This window comes from Elephantulus edwardii, unplaced genomic scaffold, assembly GCF_000299155.1.
Source record: "Elephantulus edwardii isolate Elephantulus edwardi_28Jun2011 unplaced genomic scaffold, EleEdw1.0 scaffold00183, whole genome shotgun sequence".
Classification (NCBI taxonomy): Eukaryota; Metazoa; Chordata; class Mammalia; order Macroscelidea; family Macroscelididae; genus Elephantulus; species Elephantulus edwardii.
The window spans coordinates 2,948,714-2,972,434 of NW_006399933.1; the positions used below are offsets into that span (position 1 = coordinate 2,948,714).

At 34.7% G+C, this 23,721-nt stretch overlaps 1 protein-coding gene across 2 annotated transcripts in view; it reads left to right on the forward strand.

Annotated features, from left to right (window-relative positions):
• The window catches only part of SEMA3A (sema domain, immunoglobulin domain (Ig), short basic domain, secreted, (semaphorin) 3A), a 310,684-nt gene that overhangs the window by 262,820 nt on the left and 24,143 nt on the right, over positions 1–23,721 (forward strand). For both annotated transcript variants that reach the window (XM_006896140.1, XM_006896141.1), the window contains exons 10-14: positions 190–334; positions 893–1,112; positions 4,400–4,491; positions 16,293–16,334; positions 20,325–20,482. In XM_006896140.1, coding sequence (XP_006896202.1) covers positions 190–334; positions 893–1,112; positions 4,400–4,491; positions 16,293–16,334; positions 20,325–20,482 — 657 coding nt within the window. The remainder of the gene's footprint in view (positions 1–189; positions 335–892; positions 1,113–4,399; positions 4,492–16,292; positions 16,335–20,324; positions 20,483–23,721) is intronic.

Below are 23,721 nucleotides of genomic sequence, written 5' to 3' on the forward strand. Positions count from 1 at the left end.
CTAGAGCGAGGGCTACATGGTGGAGGGGACCTGGGGGAGGGTTTGTAAAACAATGAAAGAATCCTTTCTTTTACTTTTCCATAATTTTTGACTCATGTACTTATAACTTGTTAGTCAAGACCTTAGTTTCAATAGTTTTCTTGCCCTGGTGTAAAAATGATTATCTGTTTTTATTCTGTTCTTTGTTAGTAACATCTTCAAAGGATCAGCAGTGTGTATATACAGCATGAATGATGTGAGAAGAGTATTCCTTGGCCCATATGCTCACAGGGATGGTCCCAACTATCAGTGGGTACCTTATCAATCAAGAGTCCCCTACCCACGACCAGGAACTGTAAGTACTTAGGTGTTTGCAAAAGAAGGGAATGCAATGTGGGATGTTGGTGGCTGAGTCTGATGACTTCTGCTTGATTCATTATGGGGAACTGTTGTAGTAGGCTAGATTCTAAAGATAATAGGCTCAAAGATTCTTTGCTGTGATTCTATGCTGTCCTATGCAATCATAATTAGTTGATTGACCTGTTAGCAGTTGGTTTAATTGGTTTGGACAATATAACATATTTCATTCATGACTTCATCTATTTCATTATTGAAATATATGAAAGTGTCATGAATTGAGGCAACAGAATCCTCCTTTATCTTTAATCAGTGGATGCATTTGTCATTTTGGGTATAAATAGTAAAATAATAAAGAATGAATGTGTTTAAGAAATATGTGTTATGTAATAAATGTATTAGTTTAACACATTACTTTTATTTTTCACTTTATCAGTAAGCTAAGTTTAAAAACATTAGTAATAGGATTACCAGACATATTAATGACATATGTTAGATAATTTATAGACCCATTTATCAGCATTTATTAAGAAAAAATTTTCTTCTATCATAATAGTGCCCAAGTAAAACATTTGGTGGATTTAACTCTACAAAGAGCTTTCCGGATGATGTCATAACATTTGCAAGAAGTCATCCAGTAATGTATAACCCTGTGTTTCCTATTAATAACCACCCAATAATGACTAAAACAGAAGTAAATTATCAGTTCACACAAATTGTAGTGGATCGAGTGGATGCGGAAGATGGACAGTATGATGTTATGTTTATTGGAACAGGTAAGATTTTTATTTTCAGCATTAAATTTTATTCTTGAATACTGTATTAACTGATGAAGAAAGCTAAACACGGAAAATAATTATAGTCATTCTCAAGGTAGAGTTAAACTCTTTAAAAAACTAAACAAAAAAGAACACACAACAAACCAACATTCTACTATTACAGTTGTATTCTTTTTTTAGTCAAGTTGGCATATATTAATTTAAAATAAAATTCCTTTTTAATAAAGAGTTGATTAATGTAATCAGGTAAAGGTAAAGGTAATGATCCATGTCCATAATTGAGGCATAACTCTTTTCTAGCTAGAGGCTTTTTAGGGCAAAGATGTATAGCTGAAAATTATCTAGAAATTCTGAAGGCATTCTATAATGGTTCCTGGATATATTAAAGCCAAGTTACCTGAACTTTAAAATTCCCATAGGGTGCAAAATCTCCAGCAAATAAATTTTGGCAGCAAAATTTGCTTCAGTTATCTCCCTATAAATGCGGGTGAGGGGAAGGGGGAGAATCTCTGGAGTAAATAACAAAATTGGCCCAAAGAGTCATCAGATAAATTTAAGATCTATTTTATGGAAATTTGACAACATATTTCTACTAATTCCATGATTACAAGGAAACTATTTGCAAGCTTATTTTAAGAATAAATCCTGTTATTATAATATTGCCTCCCCTCATTCTCTTTTAACAATATTACTTTTTTTTTAATAATAGCAATTACAAATCTGAAACTTGCTACTTAGGGTCAGATTCCAAGGTAATAAATTCCCAGTCCCCATTAACATTGTTAACTGACATAAATCAATGAGAAACAGAGTGAATGCTCCACCGAAACCTTGTTTAATAACATATTTTCCCTTGGTGAGAAACATGGCAAAGGGAAAAAAAATTAGATTAACTACAGGGGAATGGCAACTGTACATTAAGTGCCTCAAAGACTAAAAGTTTTATAATGAAATTGTGAAGTTCTTATGTTATCAGGTGTAACAGTGTCCGATTTGGAGCAACATATCACAATCTGCTTTTATAGTTGGGAAAGTTTCTCTATCAAATAAAAGATTCCCAGGGAGACTTAGAGCCCAGTCATTTAAAACATAAAATCAATGGATTTTAAGTATCAACTTTTGGTTATAAAGACCTCTAGAAAATATAGGATGACAGAATGCCCTTCTTAAATATTAACTTACCATTTCATGTCAAACTGCAATTGACTATCTTCACAGTAATTAAGTTTGTTCAATAATATGACACTTATCCCGCTCTAGTTCTTTTTTCCTCCCCTCTGGCTTAACCTTGTTGAAAAGTCTCTCACTCATTGTCAGTGTAACAAAAGCTTACTTCCGCTTCTTTGGCTGAAGAAACCCAATCATTAGCTTTTAATTCCTTTTGGACACAAGCTCTTTAAAGGCACTGATTTTATGAGCTGGTTGAATGTCTTAATGATATGGATGGCTATCCATCAGTACAGACCAGGGTCATCTGTCAGCAAAGTAAATTGATTGCAGTAATTTTATCTTTTAACTAAGTTGCATAACATAGTATATTGATCCTGGATGAGTAATCTGATTCAGTTTGTGTGAAATTGTTTGAAATACTACTCAGAAAGGCTAGATCTGGGGCACAGATAAAGTTGTGTTTGGGTACTGGAGACCTGATCAGAGCCACTGAGCAGATTAACATAAATTACCTTTAATCTTGGGTGTTATGAGTAGTCTAAGGTCTTGTAAACACAGAAGGATCCTCTTAAAAGGGAGCTTTTGTTTTTTTAATAAAAGCTACAAGAGATACTCTGCCAAATTTTCTTGATCTCGCATAGTACATCACATGGTTCCCTTGAAAATGATTATCAATAATATGATTAATTGACACATTTTGCTTAAATGTAATTTCTTCATAGGTTAAGATTTTCTTCTCCAGTAGTCTGAAACTCAATAAAAATGAGGCAATTTAAGATAAAAAGAATTGTTCAGGTTTTATCACAGTTGTAATTTGTAAGTTGTTGTTGATTGCCTTCGAGCCGAGTAAAACTCATAACAACACTAAGAACAAAAGATCTGAAGCCTTTCTATAACTATAATCATTTCTCAAAGTTCATAGTTTTCAGAGGCATGTTGTTTAGGAAGTGAATGCCACTCCTGCAGAGTCACATGTTAATTTTTATATTTTATAATAAATGCCCCGCTCTTCCAAAGAATAGAATACCGTAGACACAGGAAAATTAGTATCTCCTGAATACAAATCAGAGTAAAAGTTATAACTCTTGTCATTAAAATTAATATTGTCATTAAAATAATAGGCATAATATGCAATGATAGTATGCAAGTCTACAAAATGTACCATTTTGTAATTTTAAATTTCTAGTACATTAAATTTGACAAACCAGTGTATCCAGTATGTGTTATTAAGTGTCCATGATAATAAATAACCCTAGATGCTTCTTTTGATTAATTGGGCTATTCTCATTCATCATGTTATAGCTATTAAACTGTCTCTACCTGCCTCTAACTTGAAGTTGTCATGAGGTCTCGATGGCATAAAGAATGAAACATTTGGCTGCTAACAAAGTTCTACAGTCTAAACTTACTGGTGGTGCTTTTGAAGAAGGATGTGTTTAGGAATTGTGCTTTTAAAGCTACTCACAACGTTGAAACCCTACGAGGCTGTTTTATTCTGTCCTATAAGGCCACTATGAGTTGGAATCTACTCAGTGGCAAGGAGTTTAGTGTTTTATTTTGTTTTTCAGTTGACATGAGGAGTCGTCAATGTTCTGAAGATTAATTTCTAATGTTTGATATTTTAATTATTCTCCACTTGCATTTCTTATTTGCATTTTACTTTTACACTTAGTCTTCATAGTTGTTCTCTGTTTAAAAAAAAAAAAAAGTGAAAAAACCGGTCATGTCAAACTGGTATTATTTTTAGGCATTTTCCCCAAGATACCTGATAATTAAGGAGATTTTTTTTAAAGCAATAAAGATCCAATCCAACACAAATCTGTAGTGCTTATTACTTAAAAAAAAAATCTTGTCTCTTCATGATAAAGCCTTCATGAAGGTATATTTCTAGAAATTCCGTTTTTTTCTTCAATGTTAAAAGCTGTCTCAGTGAATGAAACACATTTGAATATATTTTTAGTAATGTCGTGGCAAAAGTATATGACAGGGAAGACTGAGCTAAAAATGGTCTTTCAAGCAAACAAACATAGTTAATTTTATCTATGAGTTTTAAACTCTGTTAAGATCTGTTTAAATGATGGTTTCCTCTCCCCTCTCCCCTTTTTATTTCAAAGACATTGGGACTGTTCTTAAAGTAGTTTCAGTTCCTAAGGAGACTTGGAACGATTTAGAAGAAGTTTTGTTGGAAGAAATGACAGTGTTTCCGGTGAGTGCTGCTTAATTTCAGGTGTCAACAAGCTCAGTTGTACGTCTTTCCCCCAGGACAGCTGCACGCTGAACTTGCTATGGACAAGAAGTCTAGTAAACTCTTCTAATTAGCTTGTCAATTAGAAAGCCAGACACTAGTCAAAATAAACCTTGAAACTTTCAATCCTAGTTAAATCTAAAGAGGTAAAGGAATATATTCTTGGCTCATATTTGATTTTCTCAATGATAAAATATTTGATTTACATTTTATGTTATTTATTTAACTTACCTCAATGGACAAATTTTGCCCCTAAAATCTACCACTTACTAGTTTATAGTGTAATTGGGATGAAATGTACTTTTCCTGAAAGAATTAAAGGAGATACATTTATAATTAAAGGGAAATGAAGACATTTAAACTATTTGGAGATTTATTCTTAAGTTATATTTTCTTATTAATTAATTTTTTAGCAAAAATATGTTTCTATTGGTTTTAGTCTCTCTGGTAACATCTTTTATAATGGAGTAATTATCTATCCATTTTAATCCCTTTGTCTGAAACCATGGATCTTCATGGTGCAGGTTTTGTTTATTTCAGGAAGATTGAGGTAGAAGTAAGAAGATATATGCTGATGTAGAAAACAGTATCTTTGCTCCCTTTTTGAAATATGTAAAATAGTATATAATAATTAAAGTTTACTTTGATATGAAATATATATAAAAGCATAGTATGAATGTAGGTGCTTGTAACAGTCATTTAAAAAATTTGAGGACAGACTAGAACAAACATGGATTGGGATTTCTTTTTTATTTTTTTAGGAATTTTTTTATTAGTTTGCATATAATATTTGTTCACATTATGTTTCATTCATTGGCATTGTGGTTTACATAATCTTTCATTTATACTGTGTTTTATAGAATCACTCAAACATTATATTTTTTATAATTAATTACTATTCTTCTATTGTTTGGAATCCTAATTGATTTTTCCTATGCTCTTACCCCCTCAACCACCAATTAAACTTTCCTATCATAGTGATCTCTACTGTTCCCCTTTCTTCCATCCTTTTCCTCTTTTCCCCTTCCCCTTTGGGACATATATATACACATCTAACTAGTTATCCTTCTATTTTCACAATAATAGCCTTATGTATTATTTGGGATTCTTATAAACTGAAAAACAGACTGGATAAACAACAACAACAACAAAAAAAACCCCTTTAGCTATATTATCCCAATTTATATTATCTCATTTAATTTCCAGTTGTATAAAGTATGTTTAATGTGATGGAATAAAATTGCTTAAATTTTTTTTGGTTCAATCAACGGAAGAGCTTTATAGTTCCATATTTATTTATTTTTTTATTAATTTCAATGAACATCTACAGAGATTTTGGATTTCCACTCATTCATTGTTGCACTTTTCTCCCCGTCCACCCCACTCCCACCCCAGTTTGCTCCTCTCCTTGAAAAGCAAAAGAAAAACTCCTTCATTGGTACACAATCCCCCTGCACACCCCCACCCCCAGTATACTCCACTCTGCAACCTTCATTCCAGACTCTTATAATAATCATAACACCCTAAAATACATTATTTTTAAACTATTTTCTCCCTCATCGGCTTTAATGCAGTAAACATAATTTATCCAGTTTTTCTCAGTCTTACCCCCACCCTGATGTCAGCCTCATTCTACAATAGTGGCACCATATAGTATTTGTCCTTTTGTGACTGAGATATTTCACTTGGCATAATGCCCTCCAGGACCACCCATTTTGAATAATGTTACATGAGTTCCTTGTTTTTCAATGCAACATAGTATTCCATTATGTGAATATACCACAGTTCCTCTATCCATTCGTTTGTTGATGGGCACTTAGGTTGTTTCCAACTCCTTGCTATTGTGAACAAAGCCGCGATAAACATGGGTGTGCGTATATCTGCTTGGATGCCGGTTATGGTCTCTTGAGGGTATATTCCCAGTAGTGGAATTGCTGGGTCAAATGGTATCTTTATTTGCAACTTTTTGAGAAAGCGCCACACCGCTTTCCACAGTGGTTGCACCATTTTACACTCTCACCAACAGTGAATAAGGGTTCCGGACTCTCAACAACCTCGCCAGCATTTGTTGCTTGCTGTTCTGTTAAATTTTGCTAGTCTTATTGGAGTGAGACGATATCTCCTAGTTGTCTTAATTTGCATCTTTCTTAGAGCTAGGGATTTTGAACATTTCTTCAGGTGCTTGTTGGCCATCTGAATGTCTTCTTTGGTGAAATGTCTGTTCATATCCTGTGCCCATTTTTCTATTAGATTATTTACCTTTATCTTGTTGTAGTGTTCAGGTATTTTATAAATTCTAGATATAAGTGCCTTATCTGACATGTCATTACCAAACACTTCTTCGCAATCTGTGGCTTCCCTTTTTACCCTGTTGGAGAAGATTTTGGATGTGCATAGGGATTTGATTCTTAGAAGGTCCCATTCATTTATTTTATCTTCTCCTGGTTGTAAATTTTTCAGGATACTGGGCATACTCTTTATGTTGTGGATTAGGACTACTAAGATTCTTCCAAGCTTTTCTTTAATGAAGTTTATAGTCCTTGGTTTTAATCCTAGTTTGTATATGGATTGAGGTGTGTATCTTGCTTAAGTCTTCTGTAGATAGTTTTCCAATTTTGCCAGCACCATTTGTTAAAAAGGCTGTCATTTCCCCACCTAACTGATTTCATCTCCTTGTAAAAAATCAGTTGACCATAATAGATGGGATGATTTCTGGGTTCTCAATTCTATTCCATTGATCTATGTGTCTGTCATTGTACCAGTACCATGCTGTCTTAAATACGGCAGTGTAGTAGGATTTTAAATCAGGGAATGAGATGCTTCCTACCTTTCTACTATTTTTAAGGAGTGCTTTGCTTATTTGGGGCTTCTTTCCATTCCAAATGCAGCTGGAGATTGCCTTTTCCATCTCGTTGAAGAATGGGATTGGTATTTGTATTGGGATTGCATTGAAAGTGTAAATTGCCTTTGGTAGTATTGCCATTTTCACAATATTGAGTCTTCCTTATCCATGAGGAAGGGATATTCTTCCACTTCTCCAGGTCTCTTTTTGTTTCTTGTGGTAATGTTTTGTAATTTTCTTTGAATAGATCCTTTGTGCTTCTAGTTATATTTACTCCATAGTATTTTATCTTGTCATTAGCTATTGTGAAGGGTATTGTTTTTCTTAGCTCCAGCTCTGTATTCTCTTTGTCACTGTAGAGAAATCCTATAGTTCCATATTTCTATATTCATCTGTCAACCTAATGGAGCTCTAGCTAATTACAGAAAGTATTTTGAAGAGAAAATTAAGTGTAACATGGTAAAAAAAATGAAATAAAAACCTTATCTCTCTCAACTCTAATTACCTTTGAGTCATAACTGACTCATAGTTGATCTTCTGGTAGGTTTTTAAAGGCTGTATGTATACATCGAGTAAATACGTATATACTAATCCTGTTATAATATGTATTGAAAACAATAACTGCTATATCATATTATTGGCATTTTGTAATAATGAGTAAATAGTGCTCTTGTTAAAGTGTTCAAGGCTCTTTAGCCAGACAGATCTGCATTAAAGTTCTGTTTGGCACACTCATAGCAAAAATTAGAAAGAGCTCCCTTTCCAGCAACCTTCTTTACTAACCTTGATATGTTATTGTTGTTGTGTACCATTATAGAACCAACCCATAGCTGACCCTCCTGCAGGTTTTCAGAGGCTGTTAATTGCACAGGAGATTACCCATCCTTCTCTACTGGAGCAGCTGGTGGATTTGAACCATGTGCATTCAGAATTGCTGCACAGATTCTTACCACCAGGACACTAGAGCTCTCTAGATTTTATATGTTTTATATGTTTTTTAAAAGAATGAAACAAACTACTGATTATATATACTTGAATATTGTCATTATTTTTGTTACTGAATTTATGATAAACATTAAAAATTTAAGAATTTTATTTTCCAGATACAAAATTTGCCATAGACCTTTTACTTATTTTCACTCTATTTTTCATATATTATTACAACATATTTATTCATTAACTTATCTATTAAAAAATACTTCCTAATTCCTTGGACTTGGCACAATGCTAAAACCTGGTAATAGAGATGAACGCTACAAAAATGGCCCCTATCTCTTTCATATACCTCATAATTTTAAGGTCTAAATTTCTTATTGAAGAATACAATTACATAACCTGAATTGGAACTTTATTAATTCATGTTATGCTGTTTAAAAGCAAGGAAGTGTTTTTTTTCCTATCATCTAGTTGTTTTCTACGAGTTAATGTATCAGCATATGATCTCTAAGATTTTATGTCTATGTGCATCATTAATTAGAACATCAATAAAATATTAAATTTGAGGAAACCTTATTTAAATGACTTTCAGTAAAATCACATTAGAAGTCAATAATCTTTAAATATAAATATTTACTATTTGATATTAGTTCCTAAAGAAATGTATAACCAACTTCTACATTTCGTATCTGTTGAATAACATGTTTAGTATTTAAAACACTATGGGAAATGGTTTTTCCTAATGTCTAACAATTGTCAATGAGGATCAAAGATCTTCGTGTGATTATACTTGAATATAAAGAATATCCTTACCATCATGATCAATGGAGAAAAGACTGGTGTCTTCAAGGCTTTTCCACCTCAATTAAAGTCCCTAGAAACAGCATTCAAGGTGCCAAACAAAATACTGCATTGGACAAGTCAGCCGGTAAAGACCACTTTATATTGTCAGAAAGCAAAGTTCTAATCTTAGTTCATCTTTAGAACTAAGATACCTAACTTAAGCCATGTATTTTCAGTCATCTTATATGCTTATAATTTTTTTGCTCGCCAGTGCAGAATTCAACAAAGTTTGAGAATGAAATATTACAATTGTTGGACCACAAAAAATGTATGAACACTATGTGACAGAATATACTTTATCTCATATTCTGTTTTTGTATTATTCAGAGGAACCAGTCCCTAGGGAAGGACACCATGCTTGATAAAGTAGAGAGTTAGTGAAAAAAACCCTTAGTGAGATGTATTGACCTAATCGCTACAATCATGGACTCAAATATAGCAAAAGATTGAAAAAAAAATGATACCTTTGAATTGTGGTGTTAGAAAAGAGTACTGAATGACTATCCCATGGACTGCCAAAAAACAAACATGTATGCCTTGGAGAGAGTGCAGGCAGAGTGCTTCTTGGAGGCAAGGGTGGTAAAGCGTTTTCTCACAGACCTTGGGCATGTTGATCAGAAAGGCTATTCCTTAGAAAGTGACATTATGCTTGGAAAGGTAAGAGAGGAACACCCTCAAGATGAAGTGGATTGACACAGTGACTGCTGCAATGAGCTTGAGAATCCCAGAGATGATCATGGCACAGGATAGGACAGGTTTGAGATTTGTTACTTGTAAGGTCGTTATGAGTCCAACTTGACTCAATAGAACCTAACAACAACAACAATATATGCTTACAAAACCTGGAAAATTAATAAGAAGGGGCAGAAAAATAATTAATGCCTCTAAAGTATAGCATTGGTGAAAACTATTGAATATGTCATAGACAGAAGAATATTTTTCTTGGAATTAGTATAGCCAAAATGTTTCTTAGAAGTGAAAATGACAAGTCTTAATCTCTTATTCTTTGATGTGTTATCAAGAATAAGTCCCTAAAGAAAGACGTCGTGCTTGATTTAGTAGAGGATTGGTGAGAAGAGGAAAGACCCTTAGTGACTGACACAGTCCCTGCAATGATAGACTCAAATATTACAGGACAATAAAAAATTAGGCATTTTGTTCTGTTGTAAATGAGGGTTATTAGGGAGTGGAACCAGGTTGATGGCAATTAGTATGAATAATGAGCAACAATTAGTATCAATAAGTAATGTTGTGCTAACTTGGAATTGATTGTTTACAAGGTCACAATTTTATAAAAAAGATTATTTTTGACATAGAATACATCTGTTTCCATAGGTACACGTTCTAGTTCTTCCCAATCTCTGACATGCACCATTGTCATTTTTATTTCTTTGGCACTCAAGTAGACAAAACATATTTGGGCAGAGTTTAGAGAAATATTTACTTTCAACATTCTATTCTATCAGGCAAAGTTAATACGTATATTGTGGTCCAGCAATAGGAATATTTCACTGTCAAACTTTGTTGAATTTAGTAGTGAAAGAAAAAGAAATACAACACTTTAAAACAATCATCATAGACAGTGAAATAAGCAGAGAAGTTCTACAGTTTCTGTGTTTTTAGTTGAGCCTTGAAAGTTACTTAGTTTAATATAAAATAAGTCTTAAAATAAAGTGAAATAAAGCAAGCCTAAACCTGAGAACTGTGATCGTTTGACAAGCTAAATAAATAGACAAGAGACAAATTTAGGACCATGGAAATATCTGATATTTTGGATTGAAGAGGCAGGAAAAGACATCTCATTTCAACCAACCAGTTAATTTTCCTTATCATCTCTATGAGTCCATGTTTATTATGTGTCTTTGCTCAACTGAATAACGAAACCTCATATAAAATCCTGAGTTGAAGCCAGTAGTATGTTCATTGATATCTTGAGGTTGGTTTTAAGAAAACACCCTGGCTAATCACAGACCAGTCTAGGGGTTTCAGTTACATCCAAGATACATTTATTTTTGGGTGAAATCATATCTCAATCAGAGTGTAGAAAGAAAAATATTTCTTGATAATAAAAAATTCCATTTTAGAGTAAAAATTTTAATAGGTAATAAGAGGTAAAATAAAATTGACATTGGTGCACAATATTAGAAATGACTTTGGATTGCTGTTAAATGTCCAAAATGGCATTAAAACACTTATATAGAAAACCCAATTCCAAATATTGCAATTGTAGATTGGAATTTCACCCATATTTACTATGTGATTTTAAGGTAGTTGTTTAAAGTAATTGAAGCTCAATTTCTGAAACTTACAGTGGAGTTCTGTATTTGCTTTGTTTTTTAAGTGTAAAGATTACTAATAAAAGAAAGATAGTTGTCAACACAGATATGGACATTTCAAAATGCTTGAGAATTGCACACCTATACTTTTACAAATGTTTATATAATCAGGAGGTATAAAAATCTGACAAAAGCTGCTTTTTCTCCACTTAATCAGTAAAGGATTTCTTCCAGACCAACCAAAGAGAGCTTTAATTTTTGAGATGGCCAAGTGTGTTAACATCAAATTGCCCTTCACTTAGTACAGTGTGTTTTATTTATAGTCCTATTGACTACAAAGGATTGCAAAGCAGCTACATAGATAACACATGCATTTTAAACTCAATTTATGCAATACTCCATGAACAGCTGAACAAACAAATGAGACTTTAATTTTCTTTCAAATATAAGACAAAATTGATGCTTTCCAAAACCTAGTCTATTAACTCATTCTAAAGAAGGGTCTATGAGCTTAGCATCCAGTTAACTATGTCAGAATTTCCTAGGATCAGCAGGTTGAAAAGCTTTGCAAGTGTGAAAGTTTAATAAGGATTAGATTAAAATATCTAGGAGGAAATGGTAAATTGGAGTCATAGAAAATCTTGAAATGTTGCTAAGTTTGTAATTTCACTTTTACTTGAACACCAATTAAATTTGCAGTTGAAACCAGTTTCATGAAAAAAAAAATGCCTGTAAAGCTACATCATCTGTTTAAATGTAAATTACAGTCACCATAAACTTTCTTAGAAAATATCCAGCGTTTTCAAATAGATGTCATCTTAATATAGTTTCTATTAAAACTCTTCCACCTGTAGCATGTCTTATTTCAAAGCATTATTAATTTCCTAATTAAAAAATGTCTATTTAGAGAATTCCAGAATCTTAATTTAGGAATGTTGAAATCATAAAGCAGCACAATGGAATCTTATGTTTATTAATGTCTATTTATGTTACACAACTGATGTATGAAATAATTTGCTTTTATATGCCTCATATTTTTATCATATGTATCATATATCATATATCTTCATGTTTGACATTTAGTATGAACTATATCAATTAGTTCATTTTTAACACTCAGACATAGCTAATTTTTACTGTAATTAGCACTGTTTTTTATTTCTTTGTCTGAGTTTCTTTCACAATAAAATGTATTCATGAAAGTGTACTTGAAGTTGGTTGCTTACTTACATAACCACAAAACCAGTTCTTACAGGAAACTGGTGGAATTGAAGCACAGTGGAAATAATTTTCTAATTTTTCCCAATTTTCTGCTTTGGTTGACTGATTCCAATATTTTACAAACCTTGCAATAATCTTTAGCTTTGTCTTTTAAAGCTCAAAATCTGTGGCTAATTTTCCCCTTGATTTTTACATTTGAGTCTATAAGATTCTAAAGATCATGTCTCTAAGAGAAAATTAGTCTATGGTATACATCCCTTTCTTCATAGTTTCCTTTATGGCTGATAATAATTCTCATAGGAAAAAAATATGTTTCTGTTTAATAGCTTTTAGTTAAGTTATGAACTAGGAAATTTTGGATTATTCCATTTTATTAACTTATATCCAAAATCATTTATCTCACTATTTCTAGGGGAAACTGTCTTAAATTTAATAAGCAAAGTATTTTTCAGTTTTGACTTAAAAATGTGAAATAGAAATTTTTAATTGTCTAATATATAATGGCTAGCATCTTGATGTCAGTCGTGTTTTGACGGTGGTCACGTGAGGGAAGATTTTTGGGGGGTCATGTTTGATGTGTGTTAATGTTCTTACCCCCAAAAGTGGGTGTCCCATGAGCCTTTGGCCAAGGGTGGAGGCCTGCTAAAGGGGTGTGGCTTTAAAATCCCTGAGTGAGGGGATGGGTCTTTAAATGGCATAACAGTCGTTTGCCTATTCGCTATACTGAGCAATGTGGAGCTGCTGTGATGCTGAACACGGTTCAATATAGTCTTGTCAAATACCATAAAGGTTACTCATTATGTATAGTGTTTGAATGAGCTTCCAGGTTGATTCATGCTGGGAAGAAGGAGTGGCATCCAATTCCTAAATTAAATACCTCTGGAAACTCCACAAAAACTCTCTAAACACTATAAATGTACATAATTTATATTAGTTGTAGAACAGAGTTCAGGTCTTTTGTGCAAAGTTTACTCTGAGTCGTATTCGAGTTGATGCCACTTAACCACTGCTAAATGAGACTAGGGCTGTTATATCTGGAGAAAAACTCTCCCCTTTGTACATCACTCTTTGTCAATGTTCTATATGAAGTAACCTCAGTTTGCAGTGATGCTGAACCTTGTGCTGTTGGCATATCAATTACCACCATAATGGTTTCCCAGTGTGGACAGTGTTTGGTGGAGCTCCCAGGTGTAAAACAGGTTTAGAAGGAGGAGTGGCATCTGCTTCCTAAAATCACATGCCTCTGGAAACTCTATGAACTTGGAGAAATGATGATAGTTATGGAAAGGCATTAGGCCTTTTGTTTATAGAGTTGCTTTGAGTTGTGTTCAACTCAATGACAATCAATAACAACAATATTTTTTGGCAGGAGAAGGATGAGCAATCTCCTCTACTGCAATTTACAGCCTTTGAAAATATATTGGAGGGTCAGCTATGAGTCAGTTCTACTCAATGGCACACAAAAGCAACAACAGTATATTTTGCTGGGTCAAATATTTCTATTTCCAGCTTTTTGGGAAAGCGCCATACAGCCTTCCACGGTGGTTGTACCATTTTACACTCCCACCAACAGTGAATAAGGGTTCCAGTTTTTCCACAACCTTGCCAACATTTGATCTTTGCTGTACTGTTAAATTTTACTGTTCTCACTGGGGTGAGATGATATCTCATAGTTGTTTTTATATGCATCTCTCTTAGAGCTAGGGATTTTGAACATTTATTCATGTGTTTGTTAGCCTTGTGAATGTCTTCTTTGGTGAAGTGTCTGTTCATATCCTGTGCCTATTTTTCATTTGGGTTATTTACCTTTATCTTGTTGTGGTGCTCGAGTATTTTATAAATTCTAGAAATAAGTCCCTAAGAATTTACCCTAAAGGAACCATAACTGCCACCCAAGCAGATATACGCACACCCATGTTTAGTGCAGCTTTGTTCCCAATAGCAAAGAGCTGGAAACAACCCAAGTGCCCATCAACAAATGAATGCATAGAGACGCTCTGGTATATTAACACAATAGAATACTATGCAGCATTGAAAAACAAGGAACTCATGAAATATTATGCGAAAGGAATGACCCTGGAGGACATTATGTTGAGTGAAATATCTCAGTCACAAAAGGACAAATATTGCATAAGGCCACTGTTGTAAAATGGAACTGACATCAGGGTTGAGGGAAGACAGAAAAGGAGGGGAGGAATGATGTATATTGCATTGAAACAGATGAAGGAGAGAATGAGACAAAGAGAGTCTTGAAGAAACCCGATACACCAAGCACAGGGTAAAGTGCATTATATTGACTAATTTAACTAACAGCTCTATTAGAAAGCATACTCATCCATGCTATTCAAGAGGTAAAAACTGAACAAAGCAGTTAAATACCTGACTTCTGGTTAGCTCTGTAACAATTCCAAAGAATCAGTTACATTTTCTTTAGGGCTCAGCTCAGTCACATACAGTATCAATGTTTTTTTAAATCATTCTATGCACCTAAATCTTCTGGTGTGGAATTAACTGCCTCTGAAAGCCTGCCAGAGTGTCAGCTATGAGTTGGTAAAAACAAAACAAAACAATACAAAACAAAACAAAAAAACCAATAAGACTTTTCTTCATCAATCCCATCTTCAATCCACTTAGAATCTCTTTCTAACCCTTCCATTTGGTGAAGTATAGTTTGGTGAGAGTAATTTTAATGAAAGATGAGGTAATGCATTCAAGTGCATAACCAGTAAATAGTCTATATTACTCAAAGAATTCTTAAAGAAGTGAATTGGTGATTATGACTTTTCTGGTTATTACTTCTCCTTATCAGCCTTTTGATAAGAACTGGAAAATTTCATTCTCTAAGACGTTTGGGTTAAGTCTTAGCATATTAAACAGATTATTAAATAATAGTAAAATCTCACAAGCTAGTTTGACATAACTCTCACAGCACTTGACACCTGAGAATTGGCCTAGTGATGTCAGTACCTTTGCCCATGGTATTGTTAGGAGTCAGTCTTGCACTCTCAGACCATGATGTTCTCTAGTTGAACATAAAAATATTCACAGAACATTAAATCAGACAAGGTCACCAAGATCACTGTAAATCAAGTCATTTCTGTACTCAGATAAAAACATGAGTATTACCCAAACCACAAAACTGGCTAACTAGCCCTCTATTTTGCCCCATATAAATGATTGCTGCTTCTTTACCAGTCATAGCTTGAGCCTCACTCTGTTACACTTTTCTGTTAAGTAAGATTTATTAAGTTACCTAATCATAGAATTACCCCTGCTCTTTGATTCTGTTCAATCCACAGTAAAGCTCAGCTTCTTCATATCATCCCCCAAGTCATCTAATACAAACACAAAGCACTGATTCCTTTCTATACCTCCTCACTAAGTGGTGATGATGACCACTTTTGTCTATATTCTCCTGACTGCATGGTAAACTCAAATGGTCAACTGCATGTGTGTCCCTGGTGATCTTTCACGGGAGGGGAACATTGTCATCATGTCTGCTTCATTTGACACACCTCTACGGAGTCTGTCTCATGTGCCTATTTCCGTCTTCTAAAGTTATCTCTCTGAAAAAGAATGTGTTTTAAGTTCATTAATAACTGGTTTTTCTTATTGAAAAAAATTTGACTTGTTTTTTCTTTTAGGAACCAACAGCTATTTCAGCAATGGTGCTTTCTACAAAGCAGGTACCCTCATTATGTTTTACCATCTATATTCTGTTAATTTTGTATTTCAAATATTATGCTCTTTAGATCTAGTTTTTATCCATCAAGTTTTAAAATTTATCAGGAAGTCTTCATAAAATAGACCAGAAGAGAAGAAATGATAAAAACTTTTATAATAAACTAATACCATTAAAACTAAAAATGATTTTCATTGCCCCCATGGCAAACCATTATAGCATATGGTTTGAATAATCTCAATATGAAACATATTTATGAACAAATTTCCTGGGCCACTATTTATTATAAATTTTTATTTGTAGACTTTATATTATGTCCACTGAAAGTAATTTACCCAATTGATTTCATCTCTTCTGATTCTGTATTTTCTTTCTTTCTCTCTCCCTCCCTTTTTCTCTCCCTGTCTCCACACATACATACATGCATATACACATACCTATAATAAATAACAAAAAATATCTGTGGACATTTCAGACGACAAATATGTCATTTATTTTTTAATTCAATATTTAAAAGCCACATCTCACAAGTTGAGATATATGCTGTATTATATATATTTGAATATATTCAATGTTAATTTACTTTTTTATTTATACTTTCTACTATGGGGGGTGGAATAGACTTTAGTTTGGCTAAATTTAAAAAAGATGATTGCACAGTGTTCACTGCCAAGTGATAACGGTAAGTTCTAAAACTCTGGGAGTTTATAAGTTATAGGTATGTGTAGTAGACTAATAGCCCTTCCATTTATACCTAGTGAATGCTTTGGCAAAACACTTAAATGAAGCAATGTTATATGTGAAGAATAAAAAACAGCTTTTACTTCTAATGAATTATATTTTTCTCCATACCAATTTCATAAAATAAACCTGTAAAAGTTTAAAAATTAAAGCTTACCTTGATGTTAAATTTGTTGCTCTTGGATGCAATTCAGTCGATTCCAACCCATCACAAACTTATCCAACCACAAGACACTACCCTCATGATTATTGCTATGTTTGAGCCCATATTACAATCAGTGGGCCAGTTTATTTGGCTAAGACCTTTCAAGTTTTTGCTAGACTTCTATAATCAGGTATTTTTCCTTAAAGGATGGATTAGAGTGAGTGAAATAAATATAATCATCTTATTGATTACTCTGAATTGTTTATCTCTGACCATGTTTTACTTGCCAGACAAAAAGTCTCCAAAATATGGTGCCAATAAACAAAGTTTAATGTTTGTTCTTTTCATACAGATATATCCAAATATTTGCTAATTCATAATATTTACAAAAACTCAAACTCAGATATTATTGACCTTGTACTATTACCTTGCCGCTCATAAATATGTATTCATCTGTTCTTATAATCCAAAAATTGTCAAGTGTTGGCAGGGCTATCTGGTGGTTTTCAGAATGGAAAATAGACTGGGATAGTCTTTCCCTAATTATATTTTAAAATATGTATTTATGCCTTGTTAAGTTTCATTGGGTTGATGTTGTATACTGCAGATTCAGAACCCAGCCATAGCTGACCCTCTGGCGGGTTTTCAGAGGCAGTTAATTACATAGGAGGAGATTGCCCATTAATATCAACCATAATTACATTACTTCCATAGCTAGTATATTAAAACATTCCTTTCTATCATAAATTTACTCAAGCTATCTTTAAAATTGCCTATGAAATACAATATATTTTACCACCAGCAAGAATAGTGAGTGAATTTAAAATACTATTAAATTTACAGAAGAAAATGTCGACAGCCTCTATTTTTCAGTCCTAAGATTGCATTTGATTGAGATATGATTCAATTCCAGGTGTGCCTATGGGCATTTTCAATATGAGATGGTAGTCTCAAGTAAGACAAGTCATGTTGCAACTAATTTTCTGGATAGATGGACTCATTTCCTGCTTCAGGCCCATGATTATTGGGGAGGATAGTGAGAAAGCCTGTGGTGATGTTAAATTGGGCAGAAAGAGCACATCAGGTTACTTGTTAGTGACTGGATTAAGCTCAGTGGTGGCTGCAAACCTCCCCTATATTTCATTTGGATAACATAATTATTTTTACACATCATTAATATAGCTTCAGAATATTATAAACTGAAAACTAGATGTGCAGTTGTATATAATTTCCCCCCACAGACTTGAGATTTCATTGTGATGCTTTCAGTAGCCATAATTTGGTTTTCTAATCCTCCGTATGCTCTCTGCTTTGCATCTTTCTTTCATAAAAGGATATCACAGTTTTAGATAATAACAGCTCCTTTAAAATAGCATAGTCTTAAGAAAACCCTCTAAATACAAACTTTGCTTATACTTCTTCAAATATTTGACCAAGCACATACATCTTTAGATTAAGTGTGACTAGTTGAATCAGAAGGAACTCTGATGACCTGGTGGGTAAGGAGTTATGTTACTAACTCAGAAGCAGGCAGTTTGAATGAACCAGTGTAAAAAAAGACTACATGGTAAGGCCATAGTTTACCAACTTCACAAAGGGAAACTTTCCATCAACAACACCAACAGCACAAAACCAATCCCATGACCCCTATGCTCTGTACCTTTTTCTACTCATCTCAGTGCCAATCACACTGCTTTATTGCATCTAAACTCTGATGTGATAGCTCACAGACCACACAGAATCATATTGAGGAAGTCAAAAGTTTATAATCCAGGTTGGTAGCAGATTACAGTCAGGTCAGCTTCTCAAATATGCTCACAGGCGTCTCAGCCTTGAGCCTCGTGGTTTTAGGCAGTTTTAAAAAGTTCTCATTCCTGTCAATTCTAGCTCTCCCCTCTCTAGTCCTCCAGCAAACTTGGGCAACATTCTCTTAGCTGGTTCCATGCACAGCGATCCCAAGTCCTCTCCATCTCATGTGAGGACTCTGGTTCTCTGCAGTGGCTTCTGTGGCTGTTGGTCCCAAAGGCCCTTGACTAGCTGGCACAGGAATCTCTGGTCCTGGAGGATGTATTGCATTTTTTTTCTCTTTTCTGGTAGTGAAATTTCTCCCATTCTACTTCTGGATCTGCTCTTTTTAATGGGAAGACTAGCCACTCCCCTTTGGAGTGGTGAGACTAGGCAATCCCCTGGTGCATAGGCTAACACACCCTGTTCTCATATTCCCACTCACCCACATGACAGAGTAAGTTGATGGATAGGAAAGCCAATGTGAACAATAAACCCCCAACACTGCAACCAGCTACTATGTGACAGAAAGTTGATCAGTCTTCTCCCAGGCAATCTGTAGTCTCAGAAAACCTGCTAGTCCGCTATGAGTCAATTCCAGTTTGTTGTTGTTGTTGTTGTCTTTAATGACTCCAATCACAATATACAGCCGGGCATGTACATATTCATGTCTGTCTGTGTTTAGTAATTCCAATTTTATTTAGGGGAACTCCAGTAGCCTATTGATAATGTGTTGCAATAACAACACAAATGCAAGTGGTTCACGTCCACCAACCGCTGCACAGAAAGAGAAGCCAGTTCATGCAAAGGAGAAAAGCTCTGACATAAGCACCAAATCATGTCCTTTCCCTTTTTATTCAAGGATATGATACATCACAGGGACAGTAATTAAGCACTCATGAGTCAAAGCAGAAGATTTCTGGCTCAAAGCCACTGGAATACCTAGCAATACACACATTCTAGTTAATCATTTATATGACAGACAGTAGAAGGAAAAAGCACGCTTTCCAAGAACAAAAACTGTGAATGTTTGAACATCACACTTCTGTGTAGTACTGTCTCTTTTCATTTTCTTTTGTTTATGCTATAAAAAGATGTGTCTTTTGATAATACATTTATAATTTTATCTTTCTTAATCTAAAAAAATGTCAAATTATCTGCCAAGCCTTTGAAAAATTCAATAATGTTAATAGTTTTTTTTGGTTTTTTTTTTAAAAAACCCATAAATATGTGTATGATAGGTTAGAAAAGAAACAAAATGTCTTTGAGAAAAAAAGGCATTTGAAAAACAGTTTCTGTTGTAACACTGGCCTATTTCCACAGCAACAACTATATATTGGCTCAGATACTGGCGTTGCCCAAATGCCCCTCCACCGCTGCGATGTTTACGGGAGGGCATGCGCGGAGTGCTGCCTCGCACGAGATCCGTACTGCGCCTGGGACGGTTCCGCGTGCTCTCGCTATTTTCCTAATACAAAGAGGTAAGAGAAACCCTGACCACCAGTAATCAGTGTTTGCAATATCCCTGACCTAATGTCACTTTTTTCAAATGTCTCTTTTTGCTGGTGCACAAACCACATAAAGAATATTTTCTCTGCTTTCCCCCCTTGAAAAGGCAAAACAATGAGGAAATGCTTAGTAGGAAAGTTGGCTTGTGAATGGAATGGGCCAAGGCATTTGAATACATTACAGAGAGAGATCTAATACAGCACAGTCACATCCCTCAGTGTTTATGCTCAGAAACTGCAAAGCATTACAAGGTCAGTTTACACGAGAGAAATCCAAGGACCAAGTCAAAGTTAAGAAGTGGGCCTCATCTCTACTCTGATAGATTCCTTGCATTCTTTCTTGCAGCATTCATTTAATACTGTTTTAACCTTGCATAAGGGAATATATGCTCCAAAATGAATGCTTGGAGAAAAGGATGTATTTACCTTTATAGTAGACAAACACGAACCACAAAACAATGTAAAGTATCTTTTATATATTCATACATATAAGTTTTAAGTTATTCTTAACAATACCTAAATAAGTCTATATATGTTTACATAAAAGTTACTAATATATACCTTGTTGTTGTTGTTGTTGGATGTCATTGACTTGACTACAACTCATAAGAGCCTATGAACAACAGGTTGGAACCCTGCCCGATCCTGCATCATCCTGACGATGACCAACACGCTACAGACTGTAGCCCAGCGCAGCTGTTACATGTCAGTCCCTCCTGCTGAGCATCTTACATCTCTTTCTCTGTCCCTCTGTCTTCTCTAACATGATTTCTTTTCCCGCAGATGGCATCTCATTACAATGGGCCCAAAGTATGTGAGATGAAATTTTACCATCTTTACCTCTCTGAAGAGCAACCTGATTGCTTTTTCTCTGAGACACACTTGTTCGTGCTTTTGGCAGTCCATGGGATAGTCAGTATTTCTCACCAATATCACAATTCAAGTGCATGGACTCTTTTGATATCCTTATTCATTCCTCAACTTCTAGATACATAGGGAGCAACTGAAAATGCCATGGCTTAAATGGATACTCTTGCCCTTTAGAACTTTGAAAAGGTCCATGACAGCCAATCTACCCAAAGCAACATGTCTTGGATGTTATCAACCATGAGATAAATTAGAACTGGAAGTTACTTAAACTTGACTGAATACACTGAGACTAGGTATTTTATCATTTAATACCATACCCAGTACAAAAAATACTTCTACTTAATAGTCCTTCTATAAGCTTCTGGATGTTGTTAGTGTGTACTGTTGAGTCGGAACTGACATATAGCTGACCCTCCAGTGAGTTTTCAGAAGCAGATAATCACACAGGAGAAGATTTCCCATTCTTCTCCCACAGAGCAGCTGATGGATTCGAACCACACACATGCCTTCAGGATTACAGTGCAGTGCTCCAAGCCTCTGGATATGTTTTAAAATTTGTATACCAATCTCTGGTAGACTTGTGTGTAGGACATTTCACAGATAATCCAAAGGCTTTGCTTCTTTGGTGGCTCAAATTCACGATCTACTCCATGGGAGGGAAAAGATGGGTAGTCTCTACTTCTGCTCTCTATTGTTGTTGTTGTGGTTGTGTGCCAACAAGACCCTTAGCCGACCCTCCAGTGGATTTTCAGAGCCCGTTTAATAGCGCGGGAGGAAGTTCCCCATCCTCCTGCAATGCAGCTGAAAGGTTCAAGCTCCTTGAATTCGAGATTGCTGCGCAGCCTCTTACCGCTGTTTTGTTGAGTACCATTGAGTTGGAACCAACACATAGCTGGGTAGGTTTTCAGAGGCATTTAATCGCATGGGAGGAGATTGCCCATTCTTTCACAGAGTCTGTGGTGGACTCAAACCACTCTCCTTTGGGATTGCAGTGCAGATTCTTGACCTAGGCCACCAGAGCTCTCTGGGTCATTTAAGAGTCTGGATTAGGAGTCTGGATTAAGTCTGGATTCAGACTTAAAAGTGGTGGGTTTGGGTTTGGATTTGAACAAACCTAGTTTATTTTGCTTTAAGAAAACACTCTCTTTGTTTGGCAAAAATAAAAACAAAAGGACAGTTAATTTTCTACTACTTACTACTTGCACCCATTTTTTTTTCTCCTTATTGCCACTTACCAAAGTTTAAGACTTGAACAATACTAATGCAATGACTTGTTAATGTCATTAGTTTAAAGACTAATGATATGCCTATGAGCCTATTCAAACATGAAAAAGAAAATAGTGTTGACGGGGTTTACTGGTCTAATTGGAATTTGACCTACTCTTCACCAAACTATCACTCTTAGTCACCCATTGAACCTGGAAATAAACTCTCACCTACATGATTCAATCTTCAGCCAAACAATAGATAAACCCATGAAGTGGTCAGTAACACCAAAGAGGAACTCAATTCTTAGAAAAATCAACCATACAAGATCAAAAGAGCAGTATTTACCCAGAGATAAACTAAGACAAATGGAAACAAGAATCACAGAAAGAAAATGAGAATGTTGTTACAGTTTGGGTGTTACAGATAAAATGTGTGTGTATGGTTCCATGGAAGACTAAATTTGATCTGTATACTTTCACTCAAATATTTTTTATAATTAAAGGAAACCATATTGAATGAAATAAGCACAACAGAAAAGGACAAATATTGTATGTTGCCACTTAAATTAAAAAACAATCAGAATTGATAAATGCACAGAAAGTTTATTGTTCTGTATTGGAAGGACAAGAAATGGAGAGATAATATTGAAGAATAAAATGTTTCTGTATAAGTTGATAAAAACAAATTCAAGCCATGGGTGGCAATACTTAAGGATACTTGGGTAAATGTTAAATGATCCAGGAAGTATCAAGAGAAGATGGAAGGAGTACACAGAGTCACTGCATAAGAAGGAATTAGCTGACACAGAAGAATTTCATGAAATGACATATGAGCAAGAGCCTATGGTGATGAAAAAGGAAGTTCAAATTGCTCTGAAGGAACTGACAAAAAACAAGGCTCTAGGAGTTGACGGCATACCAATTGACATATTTCAACAGACAGACAATGGTCTGGATGTGCTTACTAAGTTGTGCCAAGAAATCTGGAGAACAGCCAGCTGACCCACTGACTAGAAAAGATTGATGTTTGTTCTCATTCCAAAGAAAGGTGACCCAACAAAGTGCGGACATTATCGAACAATATCATTAATATCACATGCAGGCAAGATTCTGCTGAAAATTATCCAAAAATAT